At 41.1% G+C, this 17,645-nt stretch overlaps 1 protein-coding gene across 5 annotated transcripts in view; it reads left to right on the plus strand.

Moving 5' to 3' along the window:
• LOC144309426 (gamma-taxilin-like) overlaps nt 1–17,645 on the plus strand; it is a 65,007-nt gene that overhangs the window by 12,529 nt on the left and 34,833 nt on the right. For 3 of the 5 annotated variants that reach the window (XM_077890481.1, XM_077890482.1, XM_077890483.1), the window contains exon 3: nt 12,432–12,735. In XM_077890481.1, coding sequence (XP_077746607.1) covers nt 12,432–12,735 — 304 coding nt within the window. Of the gene's footprint in view, nt 1–897; nt 1,057–1,572; nt 1,721–12,431; nt 12,736–17,645 lie in introns of those variants that run through there. The other 2 variants (XM_077890484.1, XM_077890485.1) reach the window with 2 other exon arrangements.

The following is a 17,645-nucleotide window of genomic DNA, read 5'->3' on the forward strand; positions in this document are numbered from 1 at the left end:
ATATTAATAACATCAACAAGCAAAATCACTCAGCAAAGCAAGTTTATGAGAAATCTGAGAGGGAAACTGTGGCTGATACAGTAGAATTCATTTAACAAGTATTAAGTGCCAACTATATGTGGAGCTGCGTTCTTCAAGCCCGAGAGAGTCAGTCAAGAAAACTCAAGAAAACATGATTCTCATCCCACAGGAACCTGGAAGTGGTAAATGATCGCCAAGGTTGATGGTTAGGCGGGGCTGTGGGCAACTGTCTCGGGGCAAATCAATTATAAAAGCCAATAGTCTTAAGTTTCCTGCTAAACGTGAGGTTTCCATAGGGACAATAGGAACAAAAGAAATAGTTTTTCTGCCAACCCTGATATATTAAGTTCCCCATTACTGAAACATTTCTAAAGTTCTTCGAGTATAGTAGCGTTCATTTATTATTTTTTTTTTTTAAAGATTTTTATCTATTCATGAGAGGCACAAAAAGGCAGACACAGGCAGGCGCCATGCAGGGAGCGCGATGCGGGACTGGATCTCAGATCACACTTCTAGTTTGAGGCAGAGGCTCAATCGGTAAGCCAGTCAGCGCACCATAGCATCCCTTTAAAACTACAAATCCCAGTAGGCAATGTGCGCAGGACAGTGGGTTGTTTCCTTTTCTCTGAATCCTGAATAACTATGTAAACAGCACGTGGGCAACCGCGCAATTTGGCAGGAGTGCCAGTTCCTTCCGAAGTCTTTTCTCCGGAACTCTGAATCGCAAAAACTCCACACAAGCTTTGACGAAAAAGCTCAGCCTAGATTCTTATATTCCCCACCCCCATCTTAGTCCTTTCCCGCTGCAGCCAACCTCTTCCGGTCACGTGAAAGGCTTAGGGTGCGCGATTGGTCGGCAGGTATTAGAGGATAGGAAGTCTAGCGAGTTTGTGCTGCTCATTATACTGCGGATTTGGCTGCTTTCGTCAACTCGCTGCGACTTAGGTAAAATAGGCAGCGCGAAAAAGGCGCCGGCTATTCCCTGCGGGTCAGTGGGGTAGATATTCTGGTCAGCTCTAGCTGCAGGGTTAAAAGGTAAGTGAGAATACGGTCTTTTACAGGTTGCTTTAAACTATTTGTTTACTTTAGCCACGGCACGAATATTCAGCTTTCTTTCCTCCCAGGTAATGTCGGTGGGAGCAAGTGAATGTTTCTATATACCTATCGGACTAAATGGGGTGAGGGAGAGGGCTGCCGTTTGGGGGCATGCGGTTGGAAGACAAGGAAGGGCAGAAAACGCAGCCCTGTCTGAAGGAAATGGAATATGATGTAGGGGTGAGCCAGGTGTGACAGCCACGTGCGGACGGCGCGGCCGGGCCCCGGGAGCCTAGTGTCCTCACTCCCAGCCCCCGCCGCCTCATGCTCCCCGCGCTGGGCACGCCGTCAAAACAGTAAGAGCTTTAGAGCTATCCTTCGGATGTGGGGAGGTAAATGGAAACGCGCAGGCTGCTCCCTGGCAGCGCTATTGCGTACTTCTATAATGGCGCGGAGTCCATCATCCTTACTCTGCCTGTTCCTTTTCCATGTCTTCATTTCCTTTCGCCGCAACAGGGTTGTATATTTCTATGAAGTACCTGGGTATGGCCGCACAGTTCATGGGACCTTGGCAATTGGCATCACCGGTTTGGTGATAGTTGGGAGCAGAGATGCCGAAATGATGCCGCAAGACCTCAGTCCAACAGAACTGGCGAGCATCGTTGTGAGCCTTTCTAATTCACGTTTTTTCTTCCTTTTCTTTCTTTTTCCTGTCATTTGAGTGCCTGCCCAACAGCCTTTGGTCTCTCAATCTGTGGTACATTCTACAAATTTTCCCTACTTAACATCAGGAGTTTTCATTGCCTCAGAATACAGGAAAGTGAGGACCATAAGACTGGGAAAACCCAACTTGTTCTGCGGTCGATGGGTGGAATTTGGAAAAGTTCGCACAATGGATAGGCTGCCTATTATGTACTATTAGAGCCACGGGGTGTGGAATTTCAGGGAAAGGACCTCTGAAGATGAGAATCCTCCTTCTTTTTCCCTTTACTTGAGCAATATTGAAACACTCACTCCTCTAGGAAGTTACAAGTAATATTTTTCTAACATATATAATGAATTTGAAAATGTTAAATTTATACTGGAGCAAAGTGTCAAGAATTAGTTTTGGGGGGTCTCTTTCCAATGTCAGGTATTTTTTCCGTGTCAGTACAAGGTGTTAACTAACTTTTAGTTGTCTTTTCCCCCTTTCTTTTCACTTCTCCATGCATTCTGAAAGAAAGATCCAGGACCTACACGATTGAAAGAGGAGCCATGAATTCAGCATAGTCTGGGGATTCAAAATTGTCACTTTCAGTGGCAGTGATTTTGGAGGTCTCTCTTTCCCAGGGGCAACTCTGATTAAAAAACAAACTGCAAATAAGAACATGAGTGTTTGGGTTCATGCTCCTTGGGATGAAGGTAGAGACTGACTGACTCAGGAACAAGGGTTTATTCAGTTAGCTAAATTTAAAAGGTTCACCAAATTAAAATGGTTAAGGTAATGTCCCTTTGTGTTAATAGTGCATATGAATAGTCGGAATCTAATACTGCCTTAACTGTCTCATATTCATCTACCATTTAAACTGTCCTTCCTTCTCTGCTCATGCTTTTCTGAGCATTTTTCTAGTTTGTTATCATTCCTCACTTGACTACAACATGGGATTGAAATACATGATAAAGGATTAGTTTCCCAATTTCTGTTTATTTTTATTTTTTTTTTGTATTTTTTTATTTGAGTTCAATTTATCAACACATAGCATAACACCCAGTGCTCATCCCGCCAATTGCCCCCCTCAGTGCCCGTCACCCAGTCACCCCAACACCCTGCCCACCCTTCCACTACCCCTTCTTCCTTTTCCAGAGTTAGGAGTCTCTCATGTTCTGTCACTGCCTCTGATATTTCCCATTCATTTTCTTTCCTTTCCTCTTATTCCCTTTCACTATTTTTTATGTTCCCCGTCTGAATGAAAACATGTTACATCTGATGGCTGTGTAATATCCCATTTTATGTATAGACCACATCTCCTTTATCCATTCATCTGTCGATGGACACCGAGGCTCCTTCCACATCTTCTTTATCACTCTGTAGAAGGGCATCCTGATTCCTCCCATAGTTTGGCTATTATGAACATTGCTGCAGTGAACAGTGGTGTGCAGGAGTCATTTCATTTCATTAAATTTGTGTCTTTGGGGAAAATACCCTGTATTGCAATGGCCGCGTCCTAGGGTAGCTCTATTCTCACTTTTTCAGGACATTCCTTTCTGTTTTCTGGAATGGCTGAACAAGCCTGCCCTTGCATCAAAAGTGAAAGAGAAAGTTCCACTCTCTCTATATCTTCCCTTATATTTATTGTTTCTGGCCTTGTTACTTTATCCATTCTGAGTTGTGTAAGTGGGATCTTAGTGTAGTTTTCGTTTGTATTTCCCTGATGACAAGTCATGAGGATCATTTTTCTCATCTGCCTGTTGGCCATGTGTATAGGTCTTCTTTGGAGAAAAGCCTGTTTATGTATTCTCCCCATTTCTTGACTGGATTATTTGTTTTGTTGGGTGCTGACTTTGTTAAGGAAATATCTTCTCCTATTCTGTAGGTTGCCTTTCATTTTGCCGCCTGTTGCATTGTTGTACAGATTCTGTCTTGATGAAGTCCTAATAGTTTATTTTTCCCTTTGTTTCCTATGCCTTTTGAGAGGTGCCTTGCTAGCAGTCGCTGCAAGCAAAAAAAAAAAAAAAAAAAGTTGCTACCTGAATTCTCCTCTAGGATTTTGATGGATTATGGTCTCTCATTTCGGTATTTCATCCATTTTGATTTATCTTTGTGTTTGGTGTAGCTGAATGGTCCACTTTCATTCTTCTGCAGGAGGCTGTCCAGTTTTTTTCAGAAATATTTATTGATGAGACTTTCTTTCATTAGATATTTTTTCTTGCTTCTTAGGAGTAGTTGCCCATAGAGTTGAGGGTCCATTTCTGCGTTCTCTGCTCTGTTCTATGTGTTGTGATTGCCAGTACCAGGATATCTTGATGATAAAGACTTTTTTTATATATAAATTTATTTTTTATTGGTATTCAATTTGCCAGTATATAGAAATACCCCCCCAAAAAATACCACCCAGTGCTCATCCCCTCAAGTGCCCCCCCTAGTTCATTTCCCAGAGTTAGGAGTCTCTCATGTTCTGTCTCCCTTTCTGATATTTCCCACTCATTTTTTTCTCCTTTCCCCTTTATTCCCTTTCACTATTTTTTATATTCCCCAAATGAATGAGACCATATAATGTTTGTCCTTCTCCGATTGACTTATTTCACTCAGCATAATACCCTCCAGTTCTATCCACGTCGAAGCAAATGGTGGGTATTTGTCATTTCTAATGGCTGAGTAATTCAATTTCTGTTTTTAAAAGTTGGGTGAATATCTGCTGTCTGCATATATCACTTTTAGGTAGGTTCTTTATGACTTTAATTTTTAAATTTTCTCACTGACTTGAAAAAAATACTGAATACAAGGTCAACCTCAGTTGTTTCTTGGGAAGCAGAAACAATGTATGATTCTTTGGTTATTTTATAAATCCTGGGGGAATTAAAACACAAGTGACTCTTGTCCCTCTTTACCCAAGAAGATGGCCTTCATTGGGTTGCTAATTTTAGAATTACTTGGTTTTTTGCCTCAGTTGTGTTAATTAATGCTTATATGTTTTGCGGTTCTGTTAGATGTCTGTAAATTTGTAATTGTTAATTTCTGTGCATTCACATTTCAGTCAAAATGTAATGCTTTTGTCTCATCACAGTTTTTGCCATAGAATCAATTTTGTCTAATTTTAGAATGCCACTCCACTTTTTCTTTACTTACTGTTTTTTATGGAATATCCTGTTCCATCTTTTAATTTTCATACTATTTGTCTCCTTGTATCTGAGGTGAATCTGTCCAGAAAGCATGTAGATAGATTATTCATTTATTTTTTTTAAGATTTTATTTATTTATTTGAAAGAGAGAGCCTGAGTTGGGGAGCAGGGAGTATGAGCTGAGCAAAGGCAAGGGGAGAAGCAGGTTCCCTACGGGGCAGGGAGCCAGACTCTGCGGGATCAGAGGACCCCAGGATCATGACCTGAGCAGAAGGCAGATGCTTAGCCAACTGAGCCACCCAGGTGCCATGGGTTATTTATATTAAATCCATGTGTCCTAGGATGAGCACTGGGTGTTATGCTATATGTTGGCAAACTGAACTCCAATTAAAAAAAAAAAAAAAATCCATGTGTCCTATTTTGCTTTTTAATTGGAAAGTTTACTGCATTTACCTTTAAAAATAATTAACTAACAGGGACCAAGTTACTACTGTTAATTTGTTGGTCTTTTTTCCCTCTGTTACTGCCTTCTGTTGTGTTTGGCTTTTTTTTTTTTTTTTTTTTTTTTTGTACTGTACCATTTTCTTTCTTGTTTCTTTTTCTGTATACTGTTAGTTATCTTATTTTGGGGGATTAGAATTGACAGCTTCAGGTTGTAACAAATGAATCTGAATTAACATCAGTTTAGTTTCAGTAATATATGAGAACTCTGCTATACTTGTTCTGCCCTCTTCCTTTCTTCCTTGTTACACTGTCTTAGAGTACATCTTTATAGATGAAAGAGTTTTATTATTGTATTATTGTTTGTACTTTGTCTTTTAGTTAGGTACGGAAAAAAAGGAGTTAAAACCCCCAAATATAACAATAATTGGCTTTTTTATTTATGTTTTGTAGCTACCTTTACTATTGTGTATTTCTTTGTATGGCTTTGAGTTGATGAGTAGTATCCTTTTATTGGTGAGTCAGGATCCTCATTTTCTTTCTTTTCTTTTCTTTTCTTTTCTTTTCTTTTCTTTTCTTTTCTTTTCTTTTCTTTTCTTTTGTAGTGGGGGTGGGGGGTGGTCTGCTAGTTACCTCTTCCCTCCCCCTCTTTTGCTTTAGATTTGCTGTTTATTTATTTATTTTATGGAAGTGGTTGACATACAATATTATTTTCAGGTGTAACACCATAATTATTGATTGAAGATTTAAATACATTCTGAAATGATGAACGCGCTTATTAATCTAGTTACCATTTGTCAGCATGTGCAGCTTTTGTTTAATCTAGAGATGTTTTAATGCCATCTTTATTTTGAAGATAGGCTCTGAGTTTATCATACCCGTTTGTTTAGTACATTGAATGTGTAGATTAATAGTTTTCATCAAATGTGAGAGATTTTTTTTTTTTGGATATCATTTCTTCAAATTGTGTTTACTTGTTTGTTTGTTTGTTTCTTTTTGCCTCTTTGTCTTCACTTCCGCTTTAACTCCCATCATGTATGTGGTGATATGCCTGATGGTATTCCTACAGTTCTCTTAGGCACTGCTGATTCTGTTCGTTCTTCCTGCTGGTGCTGATTCTGCTTGTTCTTCCTTCTGTTCCTCAGACTAATTTCAGGTGATGTAACTTCTGGTTTGCTGATTCTGATGCCTGCTAACCTCTGCTATTGAAACTCTCTCTCTAATGGCTTTTCCATTTTATTGTACTTTGTAGCTCTGGAATTTCTGTTTCATTCATCTTCCCTAAAGATGGGTTTCCATGATAATAGGTAAGGTATGCACCCCTCCGAGACTGCTTGGAGACTGCTTCGGGTCTTTATTTCTTCTGTCTTCCTGTCTGTGTCCTTGTTTGTACCCAAGTGCAGCAGATCTCTAACGTTTTGGCCTAAGAAGTCGTTTACGAATTACTTATACTTTAAAAGTTACTTTAAAAGCACTGACAACTCTAATATGGAATCTTAAGCCTTATCAGAACTTTTTCCAATGTGCCCTTTTAAAATCCAGCGTTCTGTTTTATGCTTTTACATGTATCCTGTGTTTTTTGGTAATTTTGTGGTGTGTTGGCAGGTGGGAAATATTGAATTCAGTTGTGTACATCTTTCACATGTTCTTATACAATGTTAGACTATCAGAGTTGTTGATATCATTATCAGTTTCATCAGAAAAGTCTTTACAGGGATCCCTGGGTGGCGCAGCGGTTTGGCTGCTAGGTCATTTGGGCCTGCCTTTGGCCCAGGGCGCGATCCTGGAGACCCAGGATCAAATCCCACGTCAGGCTCCCGGTGCATGGAGCCTGCTTCTCCCTCTGCCTGTGTCTCTGCCTCTCTCTCTCTCTGTGACTATCATAAATAAATAAAAATTAAAAAAAAAAAAAAGAAGAAAAGTCTTTACATATTGGGAAGCTGCGAGTCATGGCGCCTCACAGAAATTTTGCAAAATTCTAATTCTTATTTGAACGTTTGAATTTTCCCATTGCAACAAAAATACTTCCTGTTATGCTGATAAGCTAGTTTCATTCATTTTCTAGAAAATGCCTGGCCCTTACCCAAATCTGAATATTATGGGTAATGAGAAACTATGAAGGGTCAGAGAGATTATTTTACTTGCAAACTAATGATTTTGCTATTGTTTATGAGTATTGGGAAAAGTCTCGAGACAAGAGACAGGATTTTTACGGTAGCATTTATCAGAGTGTCCACATTCACACCTGTTTCTTGACCCTCAGGTTCCTGCAGGGGGGGTGTAAAGAGAATGAGATGATGTTTGCATTTCACAAGAGGAATCCTGAGCTTAGGGAACCTGACTCTTTTATAATGTGGCAAAATGGTGGCCACTCAAAGATGCCCATGTCTTAAACAGGAAACTGTAAAGTATCTTATTGGCCGGATGTACTTGGCATAGACGTGATTGCATAGATTAGGATGTGTAGGGATTGTCAGGATGGGCCCAGTGAAATTGTAAGGATCCTTATAACAGAAACGGGAAGACAGGAGTCAGAGTGACAGGTAGGGCATTGTGCATAACACCTGACATGGTGTTAAGTGGCTTTGAAGATGGAACGAAGGGCCATGAGCTAGCCTCCAGAAAAGGCAAGGGAATAGGTCTTCCCACAGACCCTTAAAAGAGGGTGTAAGATAATGAATAAGCCACTGAGCTGTGGCAGTTTATGAGAGCAGCAATTGGAAACATGCTGGTAAGCAAATATGCCTGTTGCTTTAGAGGTAGATACTGTTTGCATCCCCCCCCCCTTCCCCGCCCCGCAGGGCTGTTCGCCTTGTAGGCATCCTTGAAAAGATAGCCTGAAACAAAGACAAGCAATGTCTTTGTCCACAGGAGAAGCAGAAACACTGTGATAGGTTTTGGTGAATTTTCCCTTGTATATATCCACTGTCCACACTGTTCAATCTGACAAGTATAGTCTGGAACCAGTTTTGTTCAGTTTGTCAGATAGGATGCTATCAACAGGACTTCAGACAGCAGGGTTGACTTCAGCCCTGGCCTGAGACTCAGGCTGAACATGTCTCATAATGCATCAGATCTACCTTAGAAAGGCTTTCTTCCTTGAGGCTCAGTGTTGACCTTTGTACTGGCTTGAGGCGTGGCACAATGTTGTCATGAATGATCACAAGAAGGTGGTCTAGGGTAATTTTATCACCACTAATGACTCTGGCCAGAGAGTTGGGACTCACGTGAAGCCAGTCATTGATCATTTCAACTACAGTTGTGGGCAGATTTCAAACGACCTTCTGTTAGCGAGTGACTCCTGTTGTGGGGGTAAAACTTTCTGTAGTGTGGTCATAAGCCCATGTAAGTGTGGAATCAGTTGTCCCTCTGGTGAGTGTGTGCAAGGAACCAAAGATAGCCTCATTTTGGAGAGCACTTCACAGTTGTGTGAGAGGTACATGACTACGGGTTGTGTTTCATTAAACACTCGATCTCTTATGACCACGCATGAGGTAGAAGACACAGACTTCTTTGAGATGTGCCAGTTAATCCACAACTTCCACGAAAGAAGAGGAACATTTTGTAAATCTGTAAAGAAGGTGTTGTTTATGATTTTGAGGCTTCCCAAGTTGGACTTAAGTCAGTGTTTCCAAGTGGACATAACTTTTAGAGTGCTTTATAGCCTTGTTCCTTAGAGCACTTGCAAGTCTTAGAGGTGTCGGTTAAGTAAATGAATTACAGGGGGTGCCTGGGTGGCTCATTGGTTGAGTGACTGCATTTGGCTCAGGGCGTGATCTCAGGGTCTTGGGATAGAGTCCTGCATCGGGGTCCCTGCATGGAGCCTGCTTCTCCCTCTGCCTGTGTCTCTGCCTCTCTCTGTGTGTCTCTCATGAATGAAAAAGTAAATCTCAAAAAAAAAAAAAAGTAATTGATTTTACATCGTCTTCTCCTTGACGCCACTCTGTCCCCTTAACCCTGTCAGTTACACCAGCTGGATGGCATTTGTCTACCCCTGGAATGACCTAGCAAGGACTAGAGGAATGACAGTAGGGAGGACATTCATTTGGGAGCTGCAACAGCTGGGACATGCATTGCTGCTTCTGTTTAAAAGGCAATGAACTTACCTGAGCTATTCTGGCTGGAAGGCAAGTCCATCATCAGCATGTCAAATCCAAGGAGACTGCAACAGCTTGAGGAGGCCACACCAGATTATATTTCGTATGAGGAGGTCTCCAGGAATGCTTTTGAAGGACATTAGATACTTCATTGTTTTCCTCCTTCAACACTCCTCAGTCTAACCTGTTACTTGGTGCCTAGATTTTTTAACTGCCATGAAGTTGGTATTTCCAGTAGATTCAACTTCACCTTTTGTCCACTCACCTGCTACTTGTAGCAGGCCTTCTCTCTGGAAAGGTTAGGGAGTTTTATAAAGCGATCCATTTTGTCATCTTTGACCTGTGTGGGTTTTACTCCATGGGAAGTATACAACTGGTCATTTATCCTTGTGATGTAGGATCATGTCAGTCACCACAGGAGAATTCAGGTAGCTGAAACAAAGTTTAAATCCTCTTAAGTCCCATTTTTGTACCTGGAGAATGTGCTACCTGGATGGATTTGGTTTTGCTGTTGGGGGGATGAAAGAAGCATCAGCCTAAGAATGTGAGTCAGGGTTTTTTGAATTTCATTGGATAGTTGTGCACATGTTGCCATGATCAGTGCAAAGACTGTAATTCAGCTAGGAACGGGGGCCATCTGGGTGGTACAGGCCTGATGGGTAGCATCATTTTAGTCACCCTGGGCACCTGTGTGAATAGCCCAGATGATTCATTTAGCAAGTGTGGTTGATTTCCCCATTTTATGATGCTAAAGATGAGGTCTTTCACCTACCACTTTCTGTTCATCCACCACTCTAGTTTCCTAAACTAGAGACCAAATAGTGAGGCTGCAGCGAGTCTTATCAGGGAGTATAGGCCAGAGCAATCAGAGTTACCTTGACTTCTCTCCACTAAGACAATGAACATGTCCCTTCTTGGTCCTTCATAGTTTGTGTTGAGGTAAAACACCCCCACTGCAGTCAGCTGCACACAATTCAGCTTCATTGTAACTGAATCCCATAGTAAATGGGAACCAGGCATTTGGAGAGTCTGTGAATCCCACTAGGCCAGTGGCTTTGCTTTAGGCAGCAAATCTCCAAAATGACACCCTGCTCTTCTTTGTGTAACACTGAGAGGAGACTTTGATGGCTAAATTCTTGATTCTGCCATTTCATTTTGAGAAATGAAGCTTGTTGGGCCTTTCGTACATTGTTGGCGGCCTGATAGGCTGAGTTGACCTATCCCAAAAGAAGAATATCAGGCCAGAGACTCAGGGGAGCTTTACTCATCAGGTGTTCCCTGTTTGTAGGAGTCCAGAGGTAAGGTAATTGTTACTTTTCAAAAAGGATATTTCTGGATTGTGAGGGAGGCTGCTCTTTGCTTGCCTTATCATAGAGACTTGTCCTTAGGGTTTGTAGACTCCTAAAGTACTTGCCTGTGGGTTTCCAAAATGAGAGAATCCCCCTAGCAGCATATTATATTTCATATCTGTTGTATATATGTAGTTGTATAGTAATCTGTAGTATACACCAGATTTCAGGGACAACACTTGAGCAATTCAGTATGCTGAATAAGGCCAAAGCTGATTGGTCTGACTTCCTTGGTCTACTCTGACGTGCACTCCAAATGCCATTAGTGAAACAGAATGCGATGGGGGGAGTGATTTAGGTAGCTGTTTCCAAACAGAGACATAAGAATTTGAGTCCCTCTCTTCTACACGGTACCTCCAACCTACTGGAATGCATATGTATGTGGCCTTTGGTTCCATTTGGGGGTGGTGAATCCTTGGTCCCAACCCTTACCATCTTTCTCCATAATGGCTAAAGTCAGGATACACAGGAATAAATTAGAGGACACGAGGAGGGAGACAGTAGGTCCACATCTTAGGCATGGTGTGTTTCTTTTTGCTTCTGCACAACATAACTCTGCTTTCACATGTTAGCCTTTACTTCTGTCCGAAGGCCAGGACGAGATAAAAGATAAGTTTGATGTGAGAGCTTATTTATTTATTCATTTATTTACTTATTTGTAAAAATATTTTATTTATTCATGAGAGACACATAGAGAGAGGCAGAGACATAGGCAGAGGGAGAAGCTGGCTCCCTGTAGGGAGCCTGCTGTGGGACTCTGGATCCCAGGGTCCTGAGCCAAAGGTAGGTGCCCAACCTCTCTGAGCCACCCTGGCGGTCCCATGATGTGAGAGCTTTTAAAAGCCCACCATCATCTCTTTTCTCAGTTTCTCTCTTCTCAGGTTTTTCTCTCTGCTGCTTGCTTTTTTGTGTGATTGCTGTCCCTTACCCTAGGCTGCTCAAGTCAATACCTGTGCCTGTAGTGCTTTTATCCAGAGCTTTTTAGGAGACTGCCGCAGTCTTGGGACAGTTCTCCCAAGAGTGAAACAAAGGTAAACTCGTGTACAGGTTTTTCAGGGAGCTGCCAGGAAGGTTGAATGGCATCAGGATCCTTTGAAAATAATGTCTATATTGTTCCTTCTGGCAGTGAGATTATGGTCTACCATCTCTATGGCCGCTGTTGACTTAGCATGTGAGGAGCGGTAGGTAGGAAGTTTAAAATCCCATAGTGCTCCCCTACTGCAAAAACTGCTTCTCTATTCACTAAAGCCTTCCACTTTGGGTTGTAAGTTTTAATTTTGGGTTCTAAGTTCTTAGAAAACTTGACTTAGCAAAAGTTGATTCTGATGGATTCTTCTAGCATCTTACCCATCTGAGGGGTAGAGCCTTGGAGTTTTCCTGTTCTACCACTATGGTAGTCCTTTTTAAGCCTTGGCCTCCTTTGATTCTAAACAGTGTTGTTATTTTGTAAATAATGATTAAAGGAGGAAAAACTGTCAAATGATGACATGCCTACTGCTTGTACCACATACAAAATGTAAAAAGTACATTTAGACATAAATGATGTAGTATGGAAAACCGTGTATTTTATGTACTGCATAGTTTCCCTCCCTTGACTACATTTCATCTTTTTTTTTTTCTTCTTCTGTGATCTGTTTTTTTTTTTTTTTTTTCTCCTTATTCCTTCTAGCTTGTGACTGGCATAATGGAAGAATCTAGAATTCGCAGGCTAGGAGTAAAAGCAGACGGATTGCGGAACTCTCAATCAAATGATATTCTTCAACACCAAGACTCAAATTGTGCCGGCACAAGTAACAATAATGCCTTGCAAGAAGATGAAAGCAGTAACTTTATAACAAAGAATAGGAATTTGGTGAGCCCAGTGTACTGCAAAGAAGAGTCAAGAATGGATCATCCTGGACCAGATGCTGGAACAGAGCCTTGTGATAGTCAACAAGATTCAGAGTGCAGCAGTAACAAAGGAAAAACCTTAGGTAATAATCTCCACTCAGTGGTTGGACATATTTTACATGCTGCTCATTTACCTGACTTTTCTGTAGCACAGATAATTACAGAACCTGTCCAGTTTTGAGGTAGGTGCAGTTTTGGTTAAAACACAGCTCTGTTTTCTTTGGACAGGCCAGTCAGTTATATTCAGGAGGCAAAAATGGTGAGGTAGGGATCTTTCGTTACAGGGTCCAAATAATTACTCTCTGAATAATCAAGAATCGTTTTGTCTTTGTGAAAAACTCTCTGGCCATTTGGCAAGACTACTATTGTTTTTGTCCTGTTGTTTGATTCTTTAAAGTAATCTGACCGGTAATTACTGTGAAGACTGTGTTTTTGCTCAGTTTATTTAAAAATAATTGGCTAAAATTTAGCATGTTATGGCTGTCTCTGGCTTAGAAAGCAGGCTAACAAGACTAGTTATCAGGGTGTGTTTTCTCCCTTCTCCTCTGTTAGTTTGACAGTTTAGGGCTAAGAATGTGATATGTTATATTTCATGAATAAAATCTAAAACCCTTCTTTTGCCTTATGGGATGTTTCTTGTTTTTAAAAAATTCCTATTATACCTAACATCTTTTTTTTTTTATTTTTATTTATTTATGATAGTCACACAGAGAGAGAGAGAGAGAGAGAGAGAGAGGGAGGCGGAGACATAGGCAGAGGGAGAAGCAGGCTCCATGCACCAGGAGCCCGATGTGGGATTCGATCCCGGGTCTCCAGGATCACACCCTGGGCCAAAGGCAGGCGCTAAACCACTGCGCCACCCAGGGATCCCTATACCTAACATCTTTGAATGGTGTTTGAATTGAGTGATTTCTGTACCTGACTATAACCTGGAATTCTTAAAAATCTGTTTTCTGCCACCCTTTATGACTTTAAAATTTATAGGAATATGAGAACTATTTAAAATTCCTTGCAAACAAAAAGATAACCTCAGAATCAGCAGCCCCAACAGCATATGTAAAATACAGCTTTCTTTGAAGTTTTTTTTACATACTCTTAAATGGTTACAGCCTAAAATCTTCGTAACATAACAGTTTATATATACTATTATTTCTTACACGTTGTCTTCCATCTTTATTTATCCTTGAATTGAATGACAAACAGTTTCAGAGTAAAAATTTTGTGTGCAAAGTATTCTTTTAGATTTAATTTTATTTAAATTCAATTAAAGAACATCTTGTGTATTATTAGTTTTGGAGGTTGAATTCAGTGATTCATCGGTTGTAGATAACACCCAGTACTCATTCCATCTGTGCCCTCCTCAGTGCCCATCCCCCCACTCGCCTCCCCTCCAGTGACCCTCAGTTTGTTTTCTGTAGTTAAGCATCTCCATCTGTTTTTGCCCTATTTGTCCTTCCCTACCCTTATGATCCTCTGTTTTGGTACTTACACCCTCTGTATGAGTGAAGTCACATAATTGTCTTTCTGCAATTAACTTATTTTGCTTATCATAATATCCTTCAGTTCCATCCACATTCTGGCAGATGGTAAGATTTCATTGTTTTTGATGGCTGAGTAGTATTCCACTGAATGTATATGTGTATGTATATACACCACGTCTTCTTTATCCATTCATCTGTCGATGGACAGCTGTGCTCTTTCCATAGTTTGGCTGTTGTGGACATTGCTGCTATAAACATGGGGGTGCAGGTGCCCTTTCAGGTCACTGTGTTTGTAAAATGATGACATGGCATCATTTTGGGAAAATGCTTAGTGATACAACTTAATAACAACAATTAAGCTTTTCTTCTGGCTCTATTTTAACTTTTTGAGGAACCTCCTCCATTTTCTTCCAGAGTGGCTGCTTAAGTTTGCATTCCCACCAACAGTGTACAAGCATCTCCCTTTCTCCACACCCTCACCAGCATCAGATGTTTCCTGGGTTGTTCATTTGAGCCATTCTGACCATGGGACTGGTATCTCATTTCTGGGTTTTGAGTTGTATTTCCCCGTTGCCTGGTGACGTTGGGCACTTTTTCATCTGTCTGTTAGCCACTTTTATGTCTTCCTTGGTAAAATCTCTGTCCTGTCTTCTGCCTGTTTCTAGACTGGATTACTTAGTTGTTTGGGTGTTGATTTGATAAGTTCTTTATGAATTTTGGCTACTAGCCCTTTATCTGATAAGACATTTACAAATATATTCTTGCCTTCTGTAGGTTGCCTTTCAGTTTTGTCGGTTTCCTTTGCTATGCAAAAGGCTTTTTTTTTTAAAAAAAAGATTTTACGTATGTTTATTTGACAGAGAGAGAGAGAGAGAGCACACGCACGCGAGAGCACAAGCAGGGGGAGGGGCAGAGGGAGAAGCAGGCTCCTCGCGGAGCAGGGAGCTTGATGTGGGGCTAGGCTCATGACCTGAGCTGAAGAAAGTCTCTTAATCAACTGAGCCAACCCCCACAAAACACTTTTTATCTTGTGGAAATCCAGTAGTAGTTCATTATGCCTTTGGAGTCATGTCTAGCAAAAAGTTGGTACAGCCAAGGTCAAAGAGGTGGCTGCCTGTGTTCTCCTCTAGGAGTTTGATGGATTCCTGTCCCTCTTTCATCCATTTTGAGTGTATCTTTGTGTATGGTGTAAGAAGATGGTCCAGTTTCATCTTCTGCATGTGGCTGTCCAGTTTTCCCAACAACATCTGTTGAAGAGACTGTCTTTTTTTCCATTAGATATTCTTTGCTTCTTTGTGGAAGATGAGTTGACTAGAGAGGTGAGGGCCCATTTCTGGGTTTTCTGTTATGTTCCATTGATGTATGTGTCTGTGTCTATGTGGTGCACCAGCACCACACTGTCTTGATGACCACAGCTTTGTAGTACAGCTTGAAATCCGGCACTTTGACGCGCCCAGCATTGGTTCTCTTTTTCAACATTCCCCTGGCTATTTTTTTTTTCTGGTTCCATACAAATTTTAGGATTATTTTTTTCAGTTCTGTGAAAAATACCACGTTGGTGGTATTTTTTGATAGGGATTGCATTGAGTGTGTAGATTGCTCCAGATAACATAGACATTTACACAATATCTGTTCTTCCAATCCATGAGCATGGAATGTTTTTCCATCTCTTTGTGTCTTCTTCGGTTTCTTTTTTTTTTTTTTTAAGACTTATTTATTTATTTATTTATTTATTTATTTATTATTTATTCATTCAGAGAGAGAGAGAGAGAGAGAGAGGCAGAGAGGAGCGCAGGCAGAAGGAGAAGCAGGCTCTCTGCAGGGAGCCAGACACGGGACTAGATCCCAGGTCTCCAGGATCACGCCCTGGGCTGCAGGCGCTAAACCACTGCGCCACCGGGGCTGCCCTCTTCTTCAGTTTCTTTCATGAATATTCTGTAGTTTTCAGAGTACAGATCCTTTACCCCTTTTCTTAGGGTTATTCCTAGGTATCTCACGGTTTTTGGTGTAATGGTAAGTGGGATCGATTCCTGAATTTCTCTTTCTTCTGTCTCATCGTTAGTGTTTAGAAATGCAGCTGATTTCTGTGCATTCATTTTATATCCTGCCACTTTGCTGAATTCCTGTATGATATCTAGCAATCTTTGGGGTGGAGTCTTTTGGGTTTTGTCCGTAGAGTGTTATGTCATCGGCAAAAATGGAGAGTTTCACTTCTTCTTTGCCAATCTGGATGTGTTCTCTTTCTTTTTGTTGCCTGGTTGCTGAGGCTAGGATTTCTAGTACTATGTTGAGTATCAGTGGTAAGAGTGGACGTCCCTGTCCTGTTCCTGACCTGAGGGGAAAAGCTCTCAGGTTTCCTCATTGAGAGTGATACTCAGTGTGGCCTTTTCATAGGGGTTTTGTTTTGTTTTGTTTTGTTTTGTTTTGTTTTGTTTTGTTTTGTTTTTACCACAGGGGAGGTATGTTCCCTCTATCCATACAAAGAGTATGGAATTTTTCCTTCCATTTCTGTTTTTTTTTTTTTTGAGACATCTTTAGAAGAATAGATATTATTTCTTCTTTAAATGATTGATAAAATTCCTTTGGGTAGTCATCTGGCCCTAGACTCTTATTTGTTGGGAGGTTTTTTGTTTGTTGTTTGTTTATTTTTCATGTGAGAGAGAGAGAGAGAGAGAGGGGGGCAGAGACCCAGGCAGAGGGAGAAGCAGGCTGCCTGTGGGGAGCCCAGTGTGGACTCGATCCCAGGACCCCGGGTTCATGACCTGAGCCAAAGGGAGATGCTCCACCACTGAGTCACCCAGGTGCCCCTCTTGGGAGGTTTTTGATGACTGCTTCAGTTCCCTTGCTGGTTATGGGTCATGTTCATTTCTTCCTGTTTCAATTTTAGTAGTTTGTATGTTTCTAGGAATGCATCCATTTCTTCCAGATGGCCTAATTTGTTGGCATATATGGTTTGCTCATATGTTTGTATTTCCTTGGTGTTAGTTGTGATCTCTCCTCTTTCATTCGTGATTTTATTAATTTGGGTCCTTTCTGTTGTCTTTTTGAGAAGTCTGGGTTGGGGTTTTTGACCGTATTAATTCTTTCCAAGTACCAGGTCCTAGTTTCATGATCTGTCCACTGTTCTGGTTTCTATTTCATGGATTTCTGTTTTAATATTCATTACTTCTTTTCTTCGCTTGTTTTGTTTTTTTTTAAGATTTTATTTATTCATTCATGACAGACACAGAGAGAGAGAGGCAGAGACACAGGCAGAAGGAGACGCAGGCTCCATACAGGGAGCCTGACATGGGACTCGATCCCAGGTTCCAGGATCACACCCCGGGCAGAATGCATTGCTAAACCTCTCAGCCACCAGGGCTGCCCCCTTTCGCTTGTTTTATGCCTTATTTGCTGTTCTTTCCCAGGTCCATTTGGTGTAAGGTTAGGCTATGTATTTGAGACTTTTTTTGGTTTCTTGACAAAGGTCTTTGTTGCTGTTTACCTCTGTCTTAAGACTGCCTTTGCTGTAT

This window comes from Canis aureus, chromosome Y, assembly GCF_053574225.1.
Source record: "Canis aureus isolate CA01 chromosome Y, VMU_Caureus_v.1.0, whole genome shotgun sequence".
Taxonomy (NCBI): Eukaryota; Metazoa; Chordata; class Mammalia; order Carnivora; family Canidae; genus Canis; species Canis aureus.